Source organism: Gossypium arboreum, chromosome 10, assembly GCF_025698485.1.
Source record: "Gossypium arboreum isolate Shixiya-1 chromosome 10, ASM2569848v2, whole genome shotgun sequence".
NCBI lineage: Eukaryota > Viridiplantae > Streptophyta > Magnoliopsida > Malvales > Malvaceae > Gossypium > Gossypium arboreum.
In genome coordinates, this window is record NC_069079.1 from 60,595,178 (window position 1) to 60,619,353 (window position 24,176).

At 34.3% G+C, this 24,176-nt stretch overlaps 1 protein-coding gene and 2 long non-coding RNA genes across 4 annotated transcripts in view; all 3 read left to right on the forward strand.

Moving 5' to 3' along the window:
• Window positions 1-1,486: 1,486 nt before the first annotated feature.
• LOC128282642 (uncharacterized) lies at window positions 1,487-3,846 on the forward strand. Its single transcript, XR_008272983.1, has 2 exons — window positions 1,487-1,720; window positions 3,556-3,846. It is a non-coding gene; the product is annotated as an uncharacterized LOC128282642 (long non-coding RNA).
• A 6,281-nt stretch (window positions 3,847-10,127) lies between these two features.
• Window positions 10,128-12,489, forward strand: LOC128281385 (uncharacterized). The gene is made up of 3 exons (XR_008271591.1): window positions 10,128-10,361; window positions 11,277-11,318; window positions 12,199-12,489. It is a non-coding gene; the product is annotated as an uncharacterized LOC128281385 (long non-coding RNA).
• A 2,234-nt stretch (window positions 12,490-14,723) lies between these two features.
• The window catches only part of LOC108480260 (myosin-6-like), a 57,512-nt gene continuing 48,059 nt past the window's right edge, over window positions 14,724-24,176 (forward strand). For both annotated transcript variants that reach the window (XM_017783184.2, XM_053020009.1), the window contains exons 1-13: window positions 14,724-15,378; window positions 16,701-16,826; window positions 17,789-17,932; window positions 18,180-18,325; window positions 18,415-18,574; window positions 18,741-18,799; window positions 18,913-19,072; window positions 19,610-19,759; window positions 19,842-19,978; window positions 20,076-20,222; window positions 20,334-20,435; window positions 20,807-20,864; window positions 20,961-21,062. In XM_017783184.2, coding sequence (XP_017638673.2) covers window positions 15,376-15,378; window positions 16,701-16,826; window positions 17,789-17,932; window positions 18,180-18,325; window positions 18,415-18,574; window positions 18,741-18,799; window positions 18,913-19,072; window positions 19,610-19,759; window positions 19,842-19,978; window positions 20,076-20,222; window positions 20,334-20,435; window positions 20,807-20,864; window positions 20,961-21,062 — 1,494 coding nt within the window. In that variant the 5' untranslated portion in view covers window positions 14,724-15,375. The remainder of the gene's footprint in view (window positions 15,379-16,700; window positions 16,827-17,788; window positions 17,933-18,179; window positions 18,326-18,414; window positions 18,575-18,740; window positions 18,800-18,912; window positions 19,073-19,609; window positions 19,760-19,841; window positions 19,979-20,075; window positions 20,223-20,333; window positions 20,436-20,806; window positions 20,865-20,960; window positions 21,063-24,176) is intronic.

Here is a 24,176-nt window from a genome sequence, read left to right on the forward strand (position 1 = left end):
GTAATCCTTCTCAATATATGAATCAAATTCTCACTTTGATTCTTTTACAAGATTACGGGCTTATTTAGATTATCTACTAAAGTAAGTTGTCTTTCTTGCAATGTAAACATTCTTACAATGTCACTTATCTTTAGTTTGAACTTAGACAATCAATGAGCTAATATTTGCTTGTCACAATTTCATTATGCATGCAAAATATAAAGGATAGAAATACAAAAGACATAATAGTGAAATGTGAAATTAACTTTATTTATTTAGTCATCATTCAAATAAATAGAAAACAGTTACATATTTACTACAATATGGACACATTTCCCAACAAGATTATGAATAACATGAATGGCTAGATCCTTTAAGGGAGATTAATGAGTGAATGGGGATGTCATTAATGGAGGATTTGGGATTTATCGAGATAGATTGGTTGGTATAAATTACGTGTTCTTAAACTTTTAGGCTTGTTAACTCTAATAAGTTATCATAGGGTAGATGAGATTGAAAAATGAAGTCGAATCGAGTAAATCAGAATTTATTCTAGTTGAGAAAGTTATTTCAGAACATAAGTGAGTATCAACCAATTGAATAAGTTAATTAGAGCCAGGAGGTAATAATTGTATGAAACAATGACTAATCTACTCTATAACCCCAATCTGAAGTTAGTTACAAACCCTGAAGTGAGTTAATTTTCTTGATTGGTTTATCAGTTTAATTCATTTGTTTACCTTTCCTTATTTATTTATTTTTGTTAGTTATTTATTTTAATCTTCTTAAACTATTTTATGATCCATCGTAATATTGAAATTAACTATTACTACTTAGATTTAGTATTGTAAAAAGTATTTTCATTATTTTTTCCATCCTCCCTTAGGTACGATCCTCAAAATACTTACGATATTTCGTTGTACAACTATATTACAATTTGACATGTGCACTTGTGGACACCACCATTCTCAATTCTTATATTTTTGGTGTTAGATTTATTTTATAAATAATAACTCATTTATAGATGGTCAATAATCTATGTACACATTCGAGTTCGAGTCAGATTAGGGAATACAAAATATGATTTGGATAAATGATGCTTCTATTGAATTGATAATATGAATTGATGTAACGCCCCAATTTTCGGGAATTCTGTGAATGTTGGCATAGGTTTAATTATGTTAGTGGGCCTCTAGAAAGCCCAAACTTAAGCTAGAACCCGACAATTTTAGTTAATTTTTGTTCCATAAGAAAAAGGGGGTGAAATTATGAAATAGGACCTATGTGAAAATGTTTGAAAATGCTATAGGCTAAATTGAAGTGGCCAAATAAATAGGAGTGCAAAATAGGAGGATTTGCATGACAAACCTCCCATTTTACATGAAGTGGCCAGCCATCATATTGTTGTAGACAAAATGTACACTTGATATCCATAATTTATGGTACAAATTGATAATAGGTTAGGTAAATCTTCAATGATAATAGGTTAGGTAAATGTTCCATGATAATGGGTTAGGTAAATGTTTCATGATAATGGGTTAGGTAAATGTTTCATGATAAGAATTTCATGTCTTTTGTATTAAAGAATTAAATGGATGAAATATGAAGTTTTATTAAAAGAAAAAGGGGTGAAAAGAACAAAGTTTTGTCCATCTTTGTTCATCATAGCTGAAAGTTAGAGAAGAGAAAGGAGAGGAGAAAGCTCTTGAGTATTTGGTCATTAGGAGGAGGAAAATTGAAGGTAAGTTCTTGGTACCTTGCTTCTATTTTGAGGTTCATGAGTTCTTCTTGATTCTACCTTAACTCTTGAAGTATATTTTGATTTTTAGTTGTGTTGTGAGCATTTAGTCATGAATTAAAATGAAGGAAATGGTTGTTGTTTCATGTTCTTTTGATGAAAAATGGAAGATAGGTGAAGTTGAGCCAAACAAATAAGCATGCATGTGCCTTAGATGTTAAAGGGAAAAATCAGCTAACATGTTGTGCTTTAAAATGATGAAATGGAGATTAGACTTAAGTAAAATCATAGATATGTGATGATTGATTGGTGATATACATGTTTAAATAACAAGCATGCAAGTTAGGTGTGAAAGAGTGATTTGGTAATAAATCTGCTTGAGACAGCAGCAGTAACGCGACTTTGGAAAATCACCATAAATTGTGGGAGAAGAATTAGAAGCTGAATAAATTATGTAATTAAAGCTTAATGAGTCTAGTTTCAAATTGAATAAACGAGAACATATTTTGAATTCTGTACAATGAGAAATTTGATTCGTAATGAAGAGTGGTCAGATTAGTCAAACAGTGAAACATGGGAAAATTTAAGAAAAATCTGGTATTGATTGGCCGTACCAAAAATTCTGAAAATTTTATGGATAAAAGATATATGAGTCTATTTTTAGGGAAAATTAACGAAACTTGATTTGGAGTTTCGTAGCTCCAGTTATATATGATTTAGTGATTGTTGCTCAGGAAGACAGCTTGCAGTGAAATTATGATTATGTGGTAAACATTGACAAAAATTTGTTAATGAGTTGCTTATTGATTTCTTATAAGCTTACTATGATCTGTAGGTGTGGTTGGCCGAATATTGTAAGGGGTTAATACGTAGTTTGTATTTGAATAGTTAGATTAACGTGTTAGTAATCCAATTGTAGGCGGTTCGTGTGAGGATCTCACAAGATATCGTCGCAAAGCAGTGTGTAATCGACACCCTCTCATAGACTAGATTGGCAAAAGCGAAAAGCGAAATGCCGAAAAGTCGGTATTTTGGGAATTTATGAAAAGCGAATGCTCGTAAAATAGTTGGGTTTGTATATTTGGTAATCTAAAGTAATAAACTGCGAGACGCGATTTCGTACATTTTGATAATTTGGGCTTAATGGGCCAAAGATCGGGTTCATGGGCCAACGGCCCAAATCGGTAAGTATCTTGCTGTAAGTGTTCGATAGTACGTAATTAGTTAGGATATGCATGAAAACCCTGAAAGTAGCTAAATTACTATAATACCCTATGTATGGAAAATTATCGTTATTATACCCCTAGGTGCAAAATTACCGTTATACCGTAGGGTTAATTTTGACTGAAAAGCATAGCGATCTGATTCTGTATAATGGATGCCATGATTATATATTTGTTGCATGGGGACATGGGTTATATTATGGAGGAAGCGTTCTGGTGGCTATGCCACAAATATCTAATCTGGTGGCTCTGCCACATATATCTGTTCTGGTGGCTCTGCCACGATTATCTGTATCTGGTGACTCTGTCACATTATCTGTTCTGGTAGCCATGCTGCAAATTCTGTGGTGTGTAACGGTTGGGTGGGTCGAGTTGTCTCCCCACAGGGTGTAAGGTTGGTACGGGGGTGTATACAGTTGGATATGGTTGGGTTTCTGCATAAACATGTAATATCTGTTCTGTTCTGTTATAGGCCTATGGGCTTTATTCTGAATTCTGTTCTGGGCTAAGGCCAACTTATTCTATTTCTGTGGTTTGAGCTGATTTAGACTATGGTTGGGTTATTTTACACACCGAGTTTCCCCAAACTCATCCCTTTTATTTTCATCCACGCAGGTAATCCCCAACCATAGTGGGCTTGGAGATGTGAGGGAATTCGGAGTGGCCACCCATTCTGAAAGTTTGATTTTCTTCTGGTGAACTGGACATCCTTTTAATTACGTTTGAGGTTTTGGGCTTTTAAATGTAATAAGGCCGCTTATTTATTTTTGATGGTTTTTAATATGTATTACTAAGATAGGTAATACTTATTTTAACTGTTGAAATTGGATAGCTTTAGGGCGCGTTTTCAAAAACAACAGTTGATTTCAAAATAACACGACAACAAGCAAAGCTTCCGCAATGAAAGTATTTTCCAAAATTAATCACTTTTCCTAAAAATGACTTAATCAAATTGGTTTCCTAGAAATATCCATGATGTTAAGGTGTGTGTAACGCCCCCACACCCGAGACCGTCGCCGGAGTCGAGTATGAGGTGTTACTAAGCTTAGTTTAACATTTTTAGAACTTTGAATTATTTGTTTCTACATTCACAGCTTTTAAGCTACTTGCGTCATAGTCACAAGAAAAATCATATCTCGAGTTACGAAACTCGAAACTAAGATCCGTAAATTTTCCCTAAATCTAGACTCATAAAACTATCTACTAATTTTTTTCTAGAATTTTTGGTTGGGCCAATTAGTACAGTTTATTAGTTAAAGTTACCCCTGTTTCAAGACTCGACTGGTCTGACCTCTGTTTACTACGAACCACATTTCTATCTGTACAAAATTCATATGACTATGAGGTTTGTTTATACTAAAACTAGACTCAATAAGGATTCTGAGGATATAAAATAAACCACCTAATTATATCTTTACAATTTATGGTGAATTTCTAAAGTAGGAACAGGGGATTCAGAAACTGCTATGACTCTGTTTCACTAAAATTAAAATATCTTCTAACATATACTTCCTTTACTTGTTTCATTTCTTTCATGTGAAACTAGACATAATAAGCTTCAATTTGATATGTATTTCACCACCAAATTCAATTTCTATGATTTTTAGTAAATTTTCAAACTTGCGTTAGTGTTGCTGCGGTATTCTGTTTATGGTAAATTTCATCCTTTTTATGAGTTTTTATGCACTAAGTATCTTAATAGTTTTCCTTAACATCAAACATAATCTAAACTAACCATTTTCATAATTTATCATTATCAAGCATTTCCTCAACCATTTCACAACCATACCATAAGATCATTTACACAAAATGGGTATATTGCTATACATGCCATACTTAAATTTACAAGTCATTTACCAAAAATCTTCGGATAGTGTGGTGAGCCTTCGACCTATCCCGACTCTCGAAATGGCTTGTCCAAAACTACAATGAGTAAGAAGGAGGAGTAAGCATAAAAGCTTAGTAAGTTCATATGCAAATAATAAGTAACATAACAAACAGTTATACCAGTCAACATTAGCATACATCACTAAAACACATATCACATTTTAATCATTCTTCATCATCTTATTACCTTATCGTGGTTGTATCAATACTCAACCCGAGGGTTAAATACATACCGTCCAAAATATCCATTTCATATCACTTACCAATACGTCTCTTTACATCTCGAAATTTTCCTCCATTTGAGTAGAACTTTACCCGTTGAACACATCGGAATATAATTCAGATACATGGATAACTTGCACATAAGTGCCACATATTCAATCAAGCAATCATGTAACCCGCCCATAAGCGAACTCGGACTCAACTCAACGAGCTCGGGCGTTCGCATCCATAAGTGAACTTGGACTCAACTCAACGAGTTCGGGCGTTCGCATCCATAAGTGAACTCGGACTCAACTCAACGAGTTCAGGCGTTCGCATCCATAAGTGAACTCAGACTCAACTCAACGAATTCGGATGCCTAGTTACATCTCACGAACTCGGACTCAACTCAACGAGTTCGGACATTCGCATCCATAAGTGAACTCGGACTCAACTCAACGAGTTCGGATGCTCAACCATCCTAGTGACATGTCACTTGTATCCTAATCTATTCCTAAGGTTCAAACGGGCTTTTTTTTTCCTCGATCTCACATCTTTGTCGTCTTCCACGGAATATCGGAACCGATACTCGGTGATAGTTCATACTCATCCAGTAATTCACATAATTACATATTATTCAACAATAACCACAAAGCATAATATTTCATGATAATAATCAGCATCATATCATATAAACAACATTAAATTGCTTAAAATGACAATTATGTTACTACATTTACACATGAACTTACCTTGGTACCAAAATACAAAGATTTTGCAATTTAGTCCACAATCTTTTCTTTTCCTCGATTGAGGTCGATTCCACGTCTTTCTTGATCTAAAATAACACATTTAGCTTATTTAATACTCACATTATCAAATTAATCCTTAACTCAAATTTTGGCAAAATTACAATTTTACCCTAAACTTTTGCATATTTACATTTTGCCCCTAGGCTCGGATTAAACTTTATTCCTTATTCTTATGTTTTACAACATGCTGATCACTTTTCTCTTCTATGGCAACATCAAATTCTCACTCTAACATGTACTTGTGACTATTAGGTATTTTTACCGATTAAGCCCTTTTACTCGTTTTTGCTTAAAATCGAGTAGTACAAGTTGTCTAACATAATTTAAAACTTCATATTCTATCATAAAACATCAAAATACACAAATTTCACCTATGGGTATTTTTCCAAATATAAACCCTAGGTTAAATTATTGCTAACATAAGCTTTATCGAGTTACGGGATCTCAAAACGTAAAAATCATTAAAAGCGGGCTTGGAATCACTTATTATGGAGCTTGGAAGCTTGAAACAAACCCTAGCTATGGAGAACCCTTGAAATTTCGGCCTAATGAAGAAGATGGACAAAATTGGCTTTTAATTTTGTTTTGATTCATTTTAATAACTAAATGACCAAAATACCCTTACTACTAAACTTTCCAAAAATTCCTTCCATGTCCTAATTTTGTCCATGAACTTAAAATTGGTAAAATTGCTATTTAAGACCTCCTCATTAATATTCCAAAACAATTTCATACTAAAAACTTCTAGAATAAAAGTTTTGCAACTTATTCGATTTAGTCCCTACTTTCAATTTAAGCACTTTAGGCATAGAATTTCATCACGAAATTTTCACACAATCATGCAATCATATCATAAACATCAAAATCATTGTAAAATAATTATTTCTATCTCGGATTTGTGGTACTATTCCGATTAAGCCCTAATTTAGGATATTACAGTGTGGCAATGGCAGTATGCATGTCTAGGATTGGATCCGAAGGGAGCTTGGTACTTAAGCAGTCCGATGGATTCACCACCTCTTTTCCGGTTTCCTACCTGGTGCATAGCTTCCATTCACTTTAACCCTTAATGAATTAATCTTTTGAACATCAAGTACGATTTTTTGGACTTAGAATGGAAATTTTTTTTTAACGTTTTTGATGTGGCATGCCGGATCCGGCCATAACTTCTGAGCCGGGTTTGGGGTGCTACATTTAGTGGTATCAGAGCCTAGGTTACAACAGCTCGGCTGTGGAATGGGTTTACAAAATTTAGATCTTCAAAAACAAAAATTTTATAAAGATTGCGAAAAATGCAGTTTTCAAAATTTAGATCTTTAGAAGGTGGCATTCCGAATCTCCGGCTCAAGCCTGTAAGTATTACTCTGAACTCTTTTGAATATTTTTCTGAATTATTTGTCTGTACTAAAATCCTGCTAGGATACTCTAGATAGGGTGATACTAAAACCATATGAAAATCTGATAAGAGACTGAAACTGTAGCTAGACTTCGATTCTGCGAAAACAAACTTTGAATTACTGTCTGATTCATAAAACATCTGTAATAAACACTGGAATATTGAATTGATGCATAAAAATTCGTAATCAAGATAAATCGATATGAGTACGAGAGCTACTCAGGGAAGAGGCCGTGGTCGAGGCCGAGGTAATACTCAAGTTGGATCTTCGTCTTCTGAACACATACCCACTGGAGTACCACGACCACCACCGACGGATGAAAATGGGCCGTATGATAGAGCCGCCAAGGATGATGCTCTGTAACAGGCAATGCTTCGTGTTCTGAAAAGGGTTGCCGGAGCAAGTTCGGGCAACAAAATTCAGGGATCTATTTCTAAATGACTTCGGGACTAACGGAACGGAGATCTTTAAGGGTGTGTCTGGTATAGCCCCGAATGTGGCAGAATATTGGTTGGAGGCCACAGAACGGATTATGGACGACTTGGACTGCTCTGAGGAGATTGTGAGCGGGGTATCTGTACTAAGTCCCTTGGGTCACTCGGTTACGGTAGACAAATTGTATAGGGATGTACCCTTAGAAACTCAAGGTAGGATTTTCCCTGGAGATCTGATGGAGTTACCGTTCGGAGAGTTTGATCTCATTTTGGGAATGGACTGGCTTGTTAAGCATAGGGCGACTTTGGATTGTGCTGCAAAACGAATGGTGTTAAGGACCACGAAGGGTGAGGAGGTTATGATGATAGGCGAGCGAAGGGATTATTTGTCCAATGTAGTGTCAGCATTAAGAGTCGAAAAGTGGATTTGGAAAGGTTATGAGACCTATTTGGCATTTGTAAGTCAGTCGGAAGGGGAGGGGTTGTCAGTGGATAAGGTTAGGACCGTAAAAGAGTTCCAAGATGTTTTTCCGGAGGAGCTTCCAGGATTGCCTCCGAATCGAGAAGTTGAGTTTGGAATAGACTTGTTGCCTGGAATCGCGTCTGTGTCTATTGCACCGTATAGGATGGCACCGAAGGAATTAGTAGAGTTAAATGCTCAAATTCAAGAGTTGTTAGATAGGGGCTTCATTAGGCCAAGCGTGTCTCCATGGGGAGCACCAGTGCTATTCGTGAAGAAGAAGGATGGTACAATGCGGATGTGCATTGATTATCGCAGTTGAACAAACTGACGATTAAAAAGAAGTATCCACTGCCAAGGATTGATGATTTATTTAACCAACTTAGAGGAGCTTCGGTATTTTCCAAGATTGACCTTCGATCTGGATACCATCAGTTAAGGGTAAAGGAAGTGGATATCCATAAGACAACATTCAGGACTCGGTATGGTCATTACGAGTCTCTGGTTATGCCATTTGGACTGACGAACGCTCTTGCAGCATTTATGGATCTGATGAATCGCGTGTTCCAACCATTTTTAGATCAGTTCGTAGTCGTCTTTATTGACGATATCCTGGTATATTCTGAAACTGAAACGAAACATGATGAGCATCTCCGTATAGTGCTGTAAGTATTAAGGGAGAAGGAACTCTTTGCGAAGTTCAGCAAGTGTGAATTTTGGTTGAGAGAGGTAACCTTCTTAGGACATGTGGTCTCTGCTGAGGGGATTAAGGTGGACCCTCGGAAAATTGAAGCGATTTTGGAGTGGAAGCCGCCTAGGTCAGTGTCAAAAATACGGAGTTTTCTAGGACTAGCAGGATACTACAGAAGGTTTGTGGAAGGTTTTTCTGTGATGACAGCACCTCTGACAAAACTCATAAGAAAAGGAGTACCGTTTGTATAGACTGAGAAGCAGCAGGAAGCTTTTGAGAAGTTGAAGAAAGTTCTGACTAAAGCACCTGTGTTGATTCAGCCGGAGTCTGGGAAGGATTTTAGTGTGTACAGTGACGCATCACACGTAGGTTTGGGCTACGTGTTAATGTAAGAGGGTAAGGTGGTTGCATATGCATCACGACAGCTTAAGCCTCATGAAGGAAACTATTTGACTCATGATTTAGAGTTGGTAGCGGTGATATTTGCACTTAAGATTTGGAGACATTACTTGTACGGAGAAAGGTGTATTATATACACTGACCATAAGAGTCTTAAGTATTTGTTGACTCAGAAGGAGCTGAACCTTAGGCAAAGGAGATGGATTGAGTTGCTTAAGGATTATGACTGTTCGATCGAGTATCACCCAAGCAAGGCTAATGTGGTAGCCGATGCTCTAAGTCGTAAGTCAGATCGATCCGAGAGCAATGTTTGCTCGTCTGAGTCTGTATGATGATGGAAGTCTGTTGGCTGCGTTGCAAGTGAGGCCAACCTGGGTGGATCAGATTAAGGAAAAACAGTTGAACGATGAGTCTTTAGTCGCTCGTTTTCAACAAGTTAAGGAAGGGGAAACTTCTGAGTTTGGGAGCCAGAAGAGACGATGCAACAACAATACCCTCATCTGTTTGGATTAGGTAAATTTCGAGGACGAAATTTCTTTAAGGAGGGTAGAGTTGTAACGCCCCAATTTTCGAGAATTCTGTGAATGTTGGCATAGGTTTAATTATGTTAGTGGGCCTCTAGAAAGCCCAAACTTAAGATAGAACCCGACAATTTTAGTTAATTTTTGTTCCATAAGAAAAAGGGGTGAAATTATGAAATAGGACCTATGTGAAAATGTTTGAAAATGCTATAGGCTAAATTGAAGTGGCCAAATAAATAGAAGTGCAAAGTAGGAGGATTTGCATGACTAACCTCCCATTTTACATGAAGTGGCCAGCCATCATGTTGTTGTAGACAAAATGTACACTTGATATCCATAATTTATGGTACAAATTGATAATAGGTTAGGTAAATGTTCAATGATAATAGGTTAGGTAAATGTTCCATGATAATGGGTTAGGTAAATGTTTCATGATAAGAATTTCATGTCTTTTGTATTAAAGAATTAAATGGATGAAATATGAAGTTTTATTAAAAGAAAAATGGGTGAAAAGAACAAAGTTTTGTCCATCTTTGTTCATCATAGCTGAAAGTTAGAGAAGAGAAAGGAGAGGAGAAAGCTCTTGAGTATTTGGTCATTAGGAGGAGGAAAATTGAAGGTAAGTTCTTGGTACCTTGCTTCTATTTTGAGGTTCATGAGTTCTTGTTGATTCTACCTTAACTCTTGAAGTATATTTTGATTTTTAGTTGTGTTGTGAGCATTTAGTCATGAATTAAAATGAAGGAAATGGTTGTTGTTTCATGTTCTTTTGATGAAAAATGGAAGATAGGTGAAGTTGAGCCAAACAAATAAGCATGCATGTGCCTTAGATGTTAAAGGGAAAAATCAGCTAACATGTTGTACTTTAAAATGATGAAATGGAGATTATACTTAAGTAAAATCATAGATATGTGATGATTGATTGGTGATATACATGTTTAAATAACAAGCATGCAAGTTAGGTGTGAAAGAGTGATTTGGTAATAAATCTGCTTGAGACAGCAGCAGTAACGTGAATTTGGAAAATCACCATAAATTGTGGGAGAAGAATTAGAAGCTGAATAAATTATGTAATTAAAGCTTAATGAGTCTAGTTTCAAATTGAATAAACGAGAACATATTTTGAATTCTGTACAATGAGAAATTTGATTCGTAATGAAGAGTGGTCAGATTAGTCAAACAGTGAAACATGGGAAACTTTAAGAAAAATCTGGTATTGATTGCCCGTACCAAAAATTCTTAAAATTTTATGGATAAAAGATATATGAGTCTATTTTCAGGGAAAATTAACGGAACTTGATTTGGAGTTTCGTAGCTCCAGTTATATATGATTTAGTGATTGTTGCTCAGAAGACAGCTTGCAGTGAAATTATGATTATGTGGTAAACATTGACAAAAATTTGTTAATGAGTTGCTTATTGATTTCTTATAAGCTTACTATGATCTGTAGGTGTGGTTGGCCGAATATTGTAAGGGGTTAATATGTAGTTTGTATTTGAATAGTTAGATTAACGTGTTAGTAATCCAATTGTAGGCGGTTCATGTGAGGATCTCGTCAGCATATCGTCGCAAACAGGTGTGTAACTGACACCCTCTCATAGACTAGATTGGCAAAAGCGAAAAGCGAAATGCCGAAAAGTCGGTATTTTGGGAATTTATGAAAAGTCTGAATGCTCGTAAAATAGTTAGGTTTGTATATTTGGTAATCTAAAGTAATAAACCGCAACGATGCGCGATTTCGTACATTTTGATAATTTGGGCTTAAGGGCCAAAGATCGGGTTCATGGGCCAACGGCCCAAATCGTAAGTATCTTGCGTAAGTGTTCTGATAGTACGTAAATAGTTAGGATATGCATGAAAACCCTGAAAGTAGCTAAATTACTATAATACCCCTATGTATGGAAAATTACTGTTATACCCCTAGGTGCAAAATTACCGTTATACCCGTAGGGTTAATTTTGATTGAAAAACATAGCGATCTGATTCTGTATGATGGATGCCATGATTATATATTTGTTGCATGGGGACATGGGTTATATTATGGAGGAAGCGTTCTGATGGCTATGCCACAAATATCTGATCTGGTGGCTCTGCCACATATATCTGTTCTGGTGGCTCTGCCACGATTATCTGTATCTGGTGACTCTGTCACAATATCTGTTCTGGCAGCCATGCTACAAATTCTGTGGTGTGTAACGGTTAGGTGGGTCGAGTTGTCTCCCCACACGGTGTAAGATTGGTACGGGGGTGTATACGGTTGGATATGGTTGGGTTTCTGCATAAACATGTAATATCTGTTCTGTTCTATTATCGGCCTATGGGCTTTATTCTGAATTCTGTTCTGGGCTAAGGCCAACTTATTCTATTTCTGTGGTTTGAGCTGATTTAGACTATGGTTGGGTTATTTTACACACTGAGTTTCCCCAAACTCATCCCTTTTATTTTCATCCACGCAGGTAATCCCCAACCATAGTGGGCTTGGAGCTGTGAGGGAATTCGGAGTGGCCACCCATTCTGAAAGTTTGATTTTCTTCTGGTGAACTGGACATCCTTTTAATTACGTTTGAGGTTTTGGGCTTTTAAATGTAATAAGGCCGCTTATTTATTTTTGATGGTTTTTAATATGTATTACTAAGATAAGTAATACTTATTTTAACTGTTGAAATTGGATAGCTTTAGGGAGCGTTTTCAAAAACAACAGTTGATTTCAAAATAACACGACAACAAGCAAAGCTTCCGCAAAGAAAGTATTTTCCAAAATTAATCACTTTTCCTAAAATGACTTAATCAAATCGGTTTCTAGAAATATCCATGACGTTAAGGTGTGGCAATGGCGATATGCATGTCTAGGATTGGATCCGAAGGAGCTTGGTACTTAGCGGTCCGATGGATTCACCACCTCTTTCCGGTTTCCTACGGTGCATGACTTCCATTCACTTTAACCCTTAATGAATTAATCTTTTGAACATCAAGTACGATTTTCTGGACTTAGAATGGAATTTTTTTTTAACGTTTTTGATGTGGCATGCCGGATCCGGCCATAACTTCTGGGCCGGGTTTGGGGTGCTACATTTAGTGGTTTAAGAGCTTATCTATGAAATGCGATTAAAGATAACATGTGAAAGACTATGCGAGCTAGTTTAGACAAGCCCTAAAGGTCAACATGGAACAAAATGAATCAATAGATTCGAAACGAGAATGACATATTGATATGGTTAATTGGTGAGAGTTGAAATGAAAATATATGCATTATTGGTGATAGAATGTTAACATGATATGTATGTATTAGATTGCAAATTGTGGTATTGTATGAATTAAAACACTTGACATGATATGGTTGAAATTTGATCTTGCAATAGTTTACACTTATCTTGCAATCGTTTTGTTTATATGACTTGAATCATGAAAGTACCACTGAGCTTTATTGCTAAGTGTACTGTTTGTTTATTTCGTGTGTAGGTATAGGTGGATCTCGAAGTTCCAAGAAGTGATTCAGCATCCAATCCAAAACCCTTGACTCAGCAGTATTTGCATAACACATTTTATTTCTGATAAATGGCATGTACCTAAAGTTTGAGTTGGTTTTGTATATTGAATGGTTAATTGGAAGGATTTGGTTAGTTTATGTCAATTTGAACTTAAGGATATGAACTACTTAAGTTATCAAGATTATTATATAATGTTTAAATGGTTAATTAGTGTATATGATCATATAAGTAACAAAAGATAGTGTCTTGGTAATTTGGTATCATGGATGAAATATTGTAATGCTTGTAACTTAGATGTTTATTGGTGTCAAATTGTTAACTGGTGTGTTCGATGAAGTTTAGGTGTTGATTGGTTGAAAGTTAAGTTGTTTAATGGATTTTTTCAAAATCGTAGGTGAAGTTGCAATGACATGTTCTCAACGTCATGACGAGGAATTGACAGTGAGTGGCATCGCAACCACGGACTCTCCATTATCAGGGCGATACACATTGTTTGTTTAAGGTTGCAACATGGTACCCCGTTGTCGTGACGCCAACTTGATAGTTTTAAAAATTTTATATTTTGGTCCTCATTTGATCTCGAGTTTTCACAAGAGCTTTCATAAGCTTAATTTAACTTCGAAAGCAATTATATAACATGTGTTAATATGTAATGAACCTATTATTATGTAAATTGATTATTTAAATGGTAATTGAAATTGTAATTACTCTAATAACGAATGTGACATCTTGTCGCTCGAACCTGACGGTCGAATTGAGTATGGAATGTTACATTATATATATTTTTATCTAATCCCAATTTGAGGACATATTGTTTTGGGGACTAACAAAAGTTACACAAGTGGCTATAGCATTTTATATTTTTTATCGTAAAAAAAAAAAGGTCTTGAAAGTACAACTATAGTTGGGCGAAAGAATCGCCTTTGTTATTAGTTGTTTCCTTTTGGTATTAAAAAAAAATGCTATGGTTCCCAACATTTCGAAATTATTAGCATCATATTAGAATTCTATTCAAAGCCGTCAAAAACAAAAATTGCAACGTTTTAATGAAGCATAATAATGCTCTCAATCTCGGTATTTTTTTTTTTATATTGTGAATTTGATTTCTTTATTTTAAAATTTCAAAATTGAACCATTGTAGTACAATAATTAACATTGTCAATGAACTTATATTAAATTATGTGCATTTAAAAAAGTTTTACTCATGGCCAACTAAAGCCATACAACAATATATATTGACTTTCATTTTTTTAATAGAAGTCAATTAATATTATAATCTCAAATTCAGAATTGAAATTTTAAAATTCCAAATATTTTAATTGCTTATTTGACTTTTCACATGTGTAATTTTAGTCATGTGAGCAAAATTACTATCATATAATCTAATTTAATGGAAGTTTTTGAGCTATGCTATCAATTAGACTTTAATTATTAAATTAAAAAGTAAATGAATAAATTATTTAAAAACAAATTTAATTACAGGTACTGAGAGTTTGAATTAAACCTTTTAATAATGACTTAAATAATAAGACTCAGCAATTATACTCCAAAATTAAGGATAAATTAGAAATTTACGCATTATTTATTTTGAGTTCAAGCCTCTACGACGATCAGCTTGAGGAAACCAAAAAGAAAAAAGAACGCTACGTTTTCTATTTCATGGAGGTGGAAAAGAAGACGAGAAAATAACGTCCAGCGAAAAAACTAGAAAGAAAAATAGCAGGTTCAGAGACGAATGAGTGTTTGGCTATGTTTGATATTCGGATTCGCTACGTTGGTGAAAAGAAGGCGCTTAACGGTCTGCCATTGTATAGCATTTATTTTTTCTGTAATGGCACCTTCCTTCAATGTGACATCTTCCTCGTCCCTTCATTTCCTATAGAAAACGAGATAAATTAAACAAAAGAAAGAAGGGGGCAATTCGATAACAATTTATCTGTAGTGATAGAGAGAAGGAAAAGATAGATTTGGTAGGGTTAATAAGGAGAGAGAGAGAGAGGGGAGGGCAAGGAATGTGAAAGTCATGATTTAATTAGAGGCAGATATTTGGAGGTAAAAGCTTTTTGAATGGCAATTCGCTTCGCTTTTGGGAGAAGGATCTAGTGTTTATTACCTCTGCCTTGGATCTGAATCAAATCAGAAACAATGGTCTGGATTTGTTTCCCATGCGATTTTATTATATTTTCAAGTTTACTTCTCTCTTTCCTAAATTTGCTTGATAGTTAAAATGTATGTATGCCTATTTTGTTGATTTTGGATTCTGTTTTCGTGAATCAATAGGCATTTCCAATCCAATGAGCTAATCAAAATTTAAGCTTTTTAAAAGAAGAAAATACTTTTTTCTTCAATATAGTTTTTTATTTATTTAGAAATGTGAATTTAAATTATATTTTATGCTATTTTGTCGAAAGTTCATTAAAAGTAAGTCTTTTGAAGAGATGATTGATTGCGTTCAATTAATATTCCAGTTTCTAGGACTAGAGCTGCATTTCTTGGTCCGCAATATTCTTAATGGATAGCGAGCAATCTTGATATTGTTTTCTTCTTTTTTTTTTTTTTTTTGAATGGTATAACCTTGACATTGTTATTCGTAATTGATAACTGACAAGTAGCTTTGCTCTAATTTTCTTAATGTGCTCATGTGGAGCACACCAAAGGAACCCATATATGCATGTCGAACTCCACTTGAACTGAAAAACCCTGGGTTAGGTTCTTGGTTTGGACCCTTCATCTATATAAACCACATTTAGATCCCACCTTTTTAGTGTTCTGATGAATATCAAACTCATATGTGGACCTCAACGGAACACGACTCTACCAATAAATTAACCCTGTGTCGTGTTAACATCATATACTAACCTTTAGGAAGTAGCTAGATTACTAAAACTAATGGCAGCTCAGAGAGGGTTAGATGTTCATACCCTTATCCCTGTTCTTTTGTTAAGATAGTGATTTTTGTGACTTGAATTTTTGATTTCCAAGATGGAAATTCAAATTGATCGATGCTAGAAAATTGTTTTATGTCATGTTAGGAGCATCAAATTTGGATTTCATTTGTTCTATAAATTATAAGAATGAAATGCTTACATAATCAAAAAATTAGTAGGGTTTCAATATCATATATATTTGGAAAGTATCAGTAGCATGAATTTGTTGAATTCATAAATTCCTTAGGAATTCCAAATTCACTATTACATCAGCAAAATTCATGGATTTGAGAAAAAAATCATGAATGCTACAATTGTATGGTGTGGTATCGCTTATTTTACACTTTTTTTTAAAAAAAAAAAATGCTATCTAAAGTTTGAAATCCAAGTTCCCAAATGCAATCTTAAAAGGATTAAATGTGAGATGCATAAAAACTATTTTTGATCTACTTGCGTAACTACGACTTAATTTTATGTTTCATACTCTCCTTTTTTAAAAAAAAAAAAAATTGGTATGCTAATAAACTTGACATGGACTCACAGGCTGCTCCATCCAGTATTATGATTGGTTCCCACGTTTGGGTGGAGGACCCAGATGATGCTTGGTTAGATGGGGAAGTGATAGAAATTAATGGGGAAGAGATTAAAGTAAAGTGTACAGCTAAGACGGTGAGTGCTCGTTCTCAGTATTTTGTGATTTGCTCCCCTGCCCCATTTTATTGGTATAGTTTAAGAACCAGAAACATAAATGGTTTTGGCTAGTTTTTATTTTAAAATATGAGCAAACTATAAGAAACTGAAATGTTCCCAATATACATAATACAGAGGAGGATCATATGGATTTTTTTCTTAAGCAAAAAGAGACACAACACAACAAAAAGTATATACTGACAATGTATTAGTGGTGCTAAAATGTGCAGTACGAAGTTCATTCCATAAGTCCTGTTATATTACCTATTCATGTTGGCTTTGTAGATAATCAACTGTTCATTCCATGAAAAATTAAAATGAAATATAGAAAGAAAAGAGGCTTTCCCTTAATTAAAAATATCACCATAGTTAGACTAATCCTAGATATGTTTTATCTTTTAGAGAAGACCAGCTATAGTCACTAATTGGTACGATGATGGCGGTGTGATCCAATATTTTTCATATAATCAGATAATCAAAAATATCACCATAGTCAGACTAATCCTATAATCTGGTAAAAAAAATAACTAAAGGTTGAATTGCAAATTTTTCCATATATTTAGTATCCAAGAATCATCTCAGATAATCATAAATTAAAAAAAAAAAAAAAAAACAGCTATCTGATGCAAGGGAAGCTAACGAAGTTACTTTTCTTTCTGACTTCCTTCTGGAAGTCGTGTTTTCGGAACTGCTTGTTTAAAACTTCTTCTTCAACTTATATGTGTACTATGTTGATCTTAAAGTGGTAAAACATATGTTGTTTAGATTATGAGCATGGTTCATCACTTCATCTAACGACTCCTGTCATCTATTCAAACGCTAAATTTCCTTTCCATATTTGCTGGTTCACAACAATACTTTCCTTTATTTTGTCTTTGTCTGAGTACATGAAAATGGAGTTTTAAAGGTTCGTGGCCTTTGCTTCCTTTCTTGTTGTGTAGGTTGTGGCCAAGACATCTAGTTCCTATCCAAAGGATCCTGAATTTCCTGAATGTGGTGTTGATGATATGACAAAGCTAGCATATTTGCATGAGCCTGGGGTTTTGCAGAATTTAAAATGTCGATATGATGCTAATGAAATATATGTAAGTATTACCAGCTGATTTGCATCCCTTTTTTATTGCTTTTTCTAGCATATTTCTCATATTGCTTAATTTATTATGATGTTACGGTAGTGGAAAAATCCGATACCATGTTTCACTTTTGCAGCCCTTCAAGTATGGTTTATGTTGGCTGTGTCAATATGTTTCTTTAATTTTCTATATGGTTGTTTTAGGTTTTCTAGAGGAATGTATTGTTGTGTGCAGCTAAACATTCTGGTATTTGTTCCAGACCTATACAGGAGGTATATTGATTGCCGTAAATCCTTTTAAAAGACTGCCACATTTATACGACATTCAGGTGATGCAAAAGTACAAAGGGGCACCTTTGGGTGAGCTGAGCCCACATCCATTTGCGGTTGCAGATTCTGCCTATAGGTAGTCTATTTTTATGCTTTCTCTTATCAGTCATAAAATTATTATGCTTTCTTGATGTACATCATTGATTTAGTAAATGTTGTGAACAGACAGATGATTAATGAGGGAATTAGCCAAGCAATTTTGGTAAGTGGTGAAAGTGGAGCTGGTAAAACAGAGAGTACAAAGATGCTTATGCGCTATCTAGCCTATATGGGAGGGAGAGTTAGCAATGCAGAGGAACGGTCTGTGGAGCAGAAGGTCTTGGAGGTAGCTCAGACTACTTAAATTTTTCAGTTTTGCAGTATGTGAAATTGATGAATTTGATGTTGCATTTTTTATTAAGGTCTCCTTACTTCTTTTCATGGAAAATGAGGTTGCTTGAATAAAAGAAAAAAAAAACTTCCTAATTTGTTTTTGCTTCTTACATTTGTAGTCTAATCCTGTTCTAGAAGCATTTGGCAATGCGAAGACTGTCAGAAACAATAATTCAAGGTTGGAAATCTATACTGAGACATAGGTTTATTCCTCATTCCTTGAGGATTTTTATTTGAAGTGTCTTGCTTTATATGATGAAAGCCCCCTGATTGAACATGATGGAATTGCAGTCGCTTTGGCAAGTTTGTGGAAATTCAATTTGATCAAAGGGGTAGAATTTCTGGAGCTGCAATAAGAACTTATTTGCTAGAACGATCTCGTGTTTGCCAAGTGTCTGATCCAGAGAGAAATTATCATTGCTTTTATATGCTTTGTTCTGCTCGAAAGGAGGTAATGGTGTCTCCTCTGAGCTTTCTGCATTTACCTTCACCGAGCAATACAGGTTTATTTTATAATACTAGTAAAAAGAACAAAGATGTCAAAGTCCTGTTATAGCTTATGCTTTTTCAGATATAATTTTCCTTAAAAAAAATGATGCCACAATAATTGGATTTGATTACTCTTTTCAACCGAAATGTGGTGTAGAAGTGTAGGGATGATATTAAAGTTGCTGAAATCAGGTCCCTATTAGCATAGCTTGCAGCACTTCAAGCTCTGTGTGCTGGGTTATCAAATTGTGGTTATTTTATCTGAAAATTTCTTTCCGTGTCAAAATATGCAATAGAACCCATGTCTAGAGCTTTGTGTTCTAGATTTACAAATATGATTAAAGCAGTATGAGAACAGCACTATTTGGGCTCTTATGATTAAAGTGTAAACTCCATTGTTTTAACATCAGGTCATCGTTTTTGCCTATGTTTACTAGTTTCTTGTTACCCAAGAAGAATCTAAATCTTTTTTGGTTTTATTCCTAATACATGTTAACAGGATGTTGAGAAGTACAAACTGGGAAATCCTAGAACTTTTCATTACTTAAACCAGTCAAATTGTATTGAGTTGGATGCTCTAAATGATTCTGAAGAGTACATTGCAACTAGGAGAGCTATGGATGTTGTTGGGATTAGTGAGGAAGAACAGGTAACGCATCTTGGTCATTAGTTTAGTTGAATTTATTTAACTTGGTTCTTTTTAAGTATTTTTTTGAGTGTGTCTATTTCAGGATGCAATATTTCGAGTTGTGGCTGCAATTTTACATTTAGGAAATGTAGAGTTTTCTAAGGGACAAGAAACAGATGCGTCTGAACCTAAGAATGATAAATCTCGATTCCATCTAAAAACTGCTGCAGAACTTTTCATGTAATTTGTCATTACTACTGTTATCCTTAAACATCCATCATGTCGTTCTTGTGTGTAGATGTGAATGGAAAAACTCTAATATGCCTTTATTGTTTAGGTGTGATGAGAAGTCTCTTGAAGAGTCCTTATGTAAACGTGTCTTTGTGACTCGTGATGAAACCATTACTAAAGCACTAGATCCAAATGCTGCAGCCCTCAGTAGAGATGCTTTGGCCAAAATTGTCTATTCAAAATTATTTGACTGGTAACTTTCAATCTACCATAGAGATTCATTCTGGAGAGACACAAGATCACAGGCTAAACACATCTTATCTAACAGTTTTTCTCTTAACATTTGGGCACTCTGGTTCCCCAGGCTTGTGGAGAAGATAAATGTTGCTATTGGTCAGGATAAAGAATCAAAATTCTTGATTGGTGTTCTTGATATTTATGGATTTGAGAGTTTCAAGACAAACAGGTGCTTAACCGGTATGCTTTATTTTCGTCATTTACAGAAATCAATATCTTTGATGACATCCCTGTATCATTTTCATGATTGGGATGTCTAATTAGGGGAATTCAAGGTTTCAAGGCCATGATCTGTAGAGATTCCTTCAACATTATGCGGATCTCTATTTCTAATTTACTTTGCTTGTCTTGGCTAGTGTGGCAACTACCTTTTAGTTTTTCTTTTTTGGCAGATGGTGGAGTTTCATGTATTTTAAAGCTCAATTCTCTCTACATGTTTTGTCTGTTTTCAAGTTTTACAATGTGCACAACTATTTACCATATTCCGTAGTTTGGCACTATTAGCACTTACATGATTTTTGAAATTTTCATCCCATACAGTTTTGAGCAATTCTGCATCAATTTGACAAATGAAAAGCTACAGCAACATTTTAATCAGGTTTATGCACTAGATTGGTGCTAGTGTCTTGAGGATATTTTTAGCTTTTAAGCTTTCAAAGCCATGCTTAACATGGCTAATGTTGTCATTTGCCAGCATGTCTTTAAGATGGAACAGGAGGAATATGAAAAAGAAGCAATTGACTGGAGTTATATAGAATTTGTTGATAATCAAGATATTCTTGATCTCATTGAGAAGGTATGTCATCACTTCTTCCATTTGAATTTAATTTTTCACCAGAAATCTAAATTCTGCTCTAAAGTTTTATATTTGTGTTTGTGTGGAAGAAGTTTATGCTTTTGTCGTGAATTATTAAAAATCTTGTGGAATAAATTTTTGGATTTAGATCTTGATCTTTGCTTACTTGATAATATACAGAATTTAAACTCCATTTGCCAAGCCAAGTGGAATATGTGACAAAGATAGCTTGGCTATCATTAGTCACATTTTACTAATTTTTTTTATGATACTAATAGTTGGTTTTAACTTTTTTTTTTTTTACAGGGTAGGATTCGCTAGGTTTTGTGAAATTTGTATGGTTATAAAAACCATTTTAAAAAATATGAAGAACTACAAATAATGTTGTTGTTTGCTGACTCTAAGATTATATAGAACTTGGATGATGGTGTTTCATACATTAGAAGCTATGATCTTGATTTTATGTTTGTTTGATATTGATCACAATTGTGTTTTAGGAAATATCTTTTAAAAATCATGAAAATTTTAGGAGTAGTCTCTTGGTAGAATACTGCACTCTTAATTCCAGTGTCCTAGGTTCACTCTCCTTGAATATTTATTTCTTATATTAAAGAGAATTTTAAGGCTAACTATACCTAGACCCTTGTGGTTTTAACCTTAGCATACATCCTCTAAGAAAAGTATTAGGAAATATATTCATAGAAATCTAGCACCCAAGTCTACTATATCAATTAACTATATGTGGTTACAAAGCGATAAGTTTGTACAAGTTTTAGATAGACTAAAACTAGGATATAATTATAGTATAGATATTCTAGATAGACTAATATTGTAGGATAATAAGATAAAGACATGATAAGTAGAAAGATAAATTAAAATATCAAATCTTATAATGGTTCAATATTTTCGTTACATTGTCCTTTTGGTTAGTGCCTCTCCGGCTATTTCGAAAATAACCTCCATTGCCAGGTTGCCAATAAGCCTCTCAAATTGTTGTTTTATTATCATAGTATAATTTCTTGGGTAAATGATTAGAGACTTTTAAGTTTTGTCGAAATATCTTAATCCATAATACTAGACCTAGCAATTTGTGTATTAATGTCATAATCATGTTTAAATTATTTTATATTTATATAAATTTTGATAGGTTAATAATTTGTGTTATATAGATTTTGACATGTTAGGGTATTTATGTTGTCTTTGTGTTTCATTTCCAGGTCATGTCGTGCATCCTGTTATGTTTTAGTTATTGTTTAAACAATTGAAATTAGCGACCACTTTAAATTGTAGGTGACCACAATTTTCAAATAGTAGATCTCTACTTGGTGTGCCTCTAAATACCTTAGAATTCTAGAAACAACATCCATCTGTTCTAGTTTGGTGATTGCATGAATTGACTTACCATACTAATTGCAAAGACTACATATGTATGTATTTGAGAAACTCATTCTACCAGTTAGCCTTTGAAAATAATCCTTGTTCACCACTTCTTTAAGTTTGTCGGTTGTAACTTCAAGATAGGTTCAATTAGAGTCTCAATAGCCTTAACACCCAATCAAATCAGTTTCTTCAAGTAATTCTAACACATAATTATGTTGAGATATAAAAATACCCTCCTTTGACTTGGCCAATACCATCCCGGCATAAACACTCGGTGACAAATTTTTATAAGAAACATGTTTTGGCATTGGTTGTTTGGTACAAATTTTAATTAAAAAAATAACCAGAAGTTGGATTAGGAGAACTAGGTGTACTAGCTTGGATAGACTCAGAATGAAGGTTACGATGAGATCCTATAGAGTTTTGATCAACCACTGGTTTAGATTCTTGACATTATGATAAGCATTGATCTTATTACTTTGAATTCATTTTCTCTACAAGTAAACAAGGAGTTTCTTTCGTACTTGTTGTCTTTCCACTGCATCCAAATTATTATGATTTTTAAAATCTGAACCTTGGTTTTCATTAGTTAAAACACTAGGTTTTGCATCTATGACATTTTAGAAATCAATATGGTATTTTTATTTACAAAAAAACATCTAAGTATCCCAAATCTTCAATATATCTCATCCTAAAGGCGAGTTTCTTTAAAACAGACTTAAAAAAGGTGACATCCATGGTGGCAAACATTTTTTTTGGAAATAAGATCATAACATTTGTAACCTTGTTGCTTCAAAATATAACCTACAATGAATTCCTTCTTTTCTCTTAGGTCTAATTTACCTCGGTTGTGATCATGGATAAACACTTTTAATGGTTGGTTAGAGCACAACTTAGATAAAATAAAAAGAAAAAGAAAAACCTTTTGAAACTTTGAGGTGCATGAAACCTTGAAATCTTTATATTTATCCAATTGTAAGTTACATAGTTGTAAGAATAGATTCCTCCCAAAGCTACTTACGATCTTTTTTGGTGAACAATAGTGGTAGCAACCTTTAAACAAACTTAGAAAAGATGTTTGATGAATTTCAATGTCTTGAGTGAGAAATTATGTAGGTATTTATACACCATGAATAAATCTATCTAAGGAAATAATAAAGCTAAATATTTGTAAAAAGAACCCTAAAAGTGAAGAATTGTTATCCTTAAACATCAGCAATCCTAATTCAAGTTTTCAACTCTCCCCATCAATTTGGTGCATAGATATCACACATCTCCAACTTGCACACCAGAATATGAAAAGGCACTTTTGCTTAGTCCTTTTTGTGAATATGTTAGATAACTACTTGTCAAACGTCACATGAACTAAGTTTAAGGAGCATGTGGTCAATTTCTCTTTGATAAAGTGACTAGTAATCTCAATATATTTTGTTCAATAATGTTGAACTGGATTTTGAGCTACACTGATAATAGCCTTTTTGCCACATTACAAGGACATTTTCTTATTCCATGACAAGTCCAATTCCTTCAACCACAAGAGTTCACAAACACCTTGTGCAATATCTCTGTACTCTACGTCCACATTTGATCAAGCGACTACACTTCTTGCTTCTCTAAGTGACAAGTTTTCCTTTGAAATGTTTAATACCTAGATGTAGACCTCCTATATTTTAAAGATATAGCCCAATCCATATTTATAAATGCTTTTTATTTGGAGATGACCAAATTTAAAAG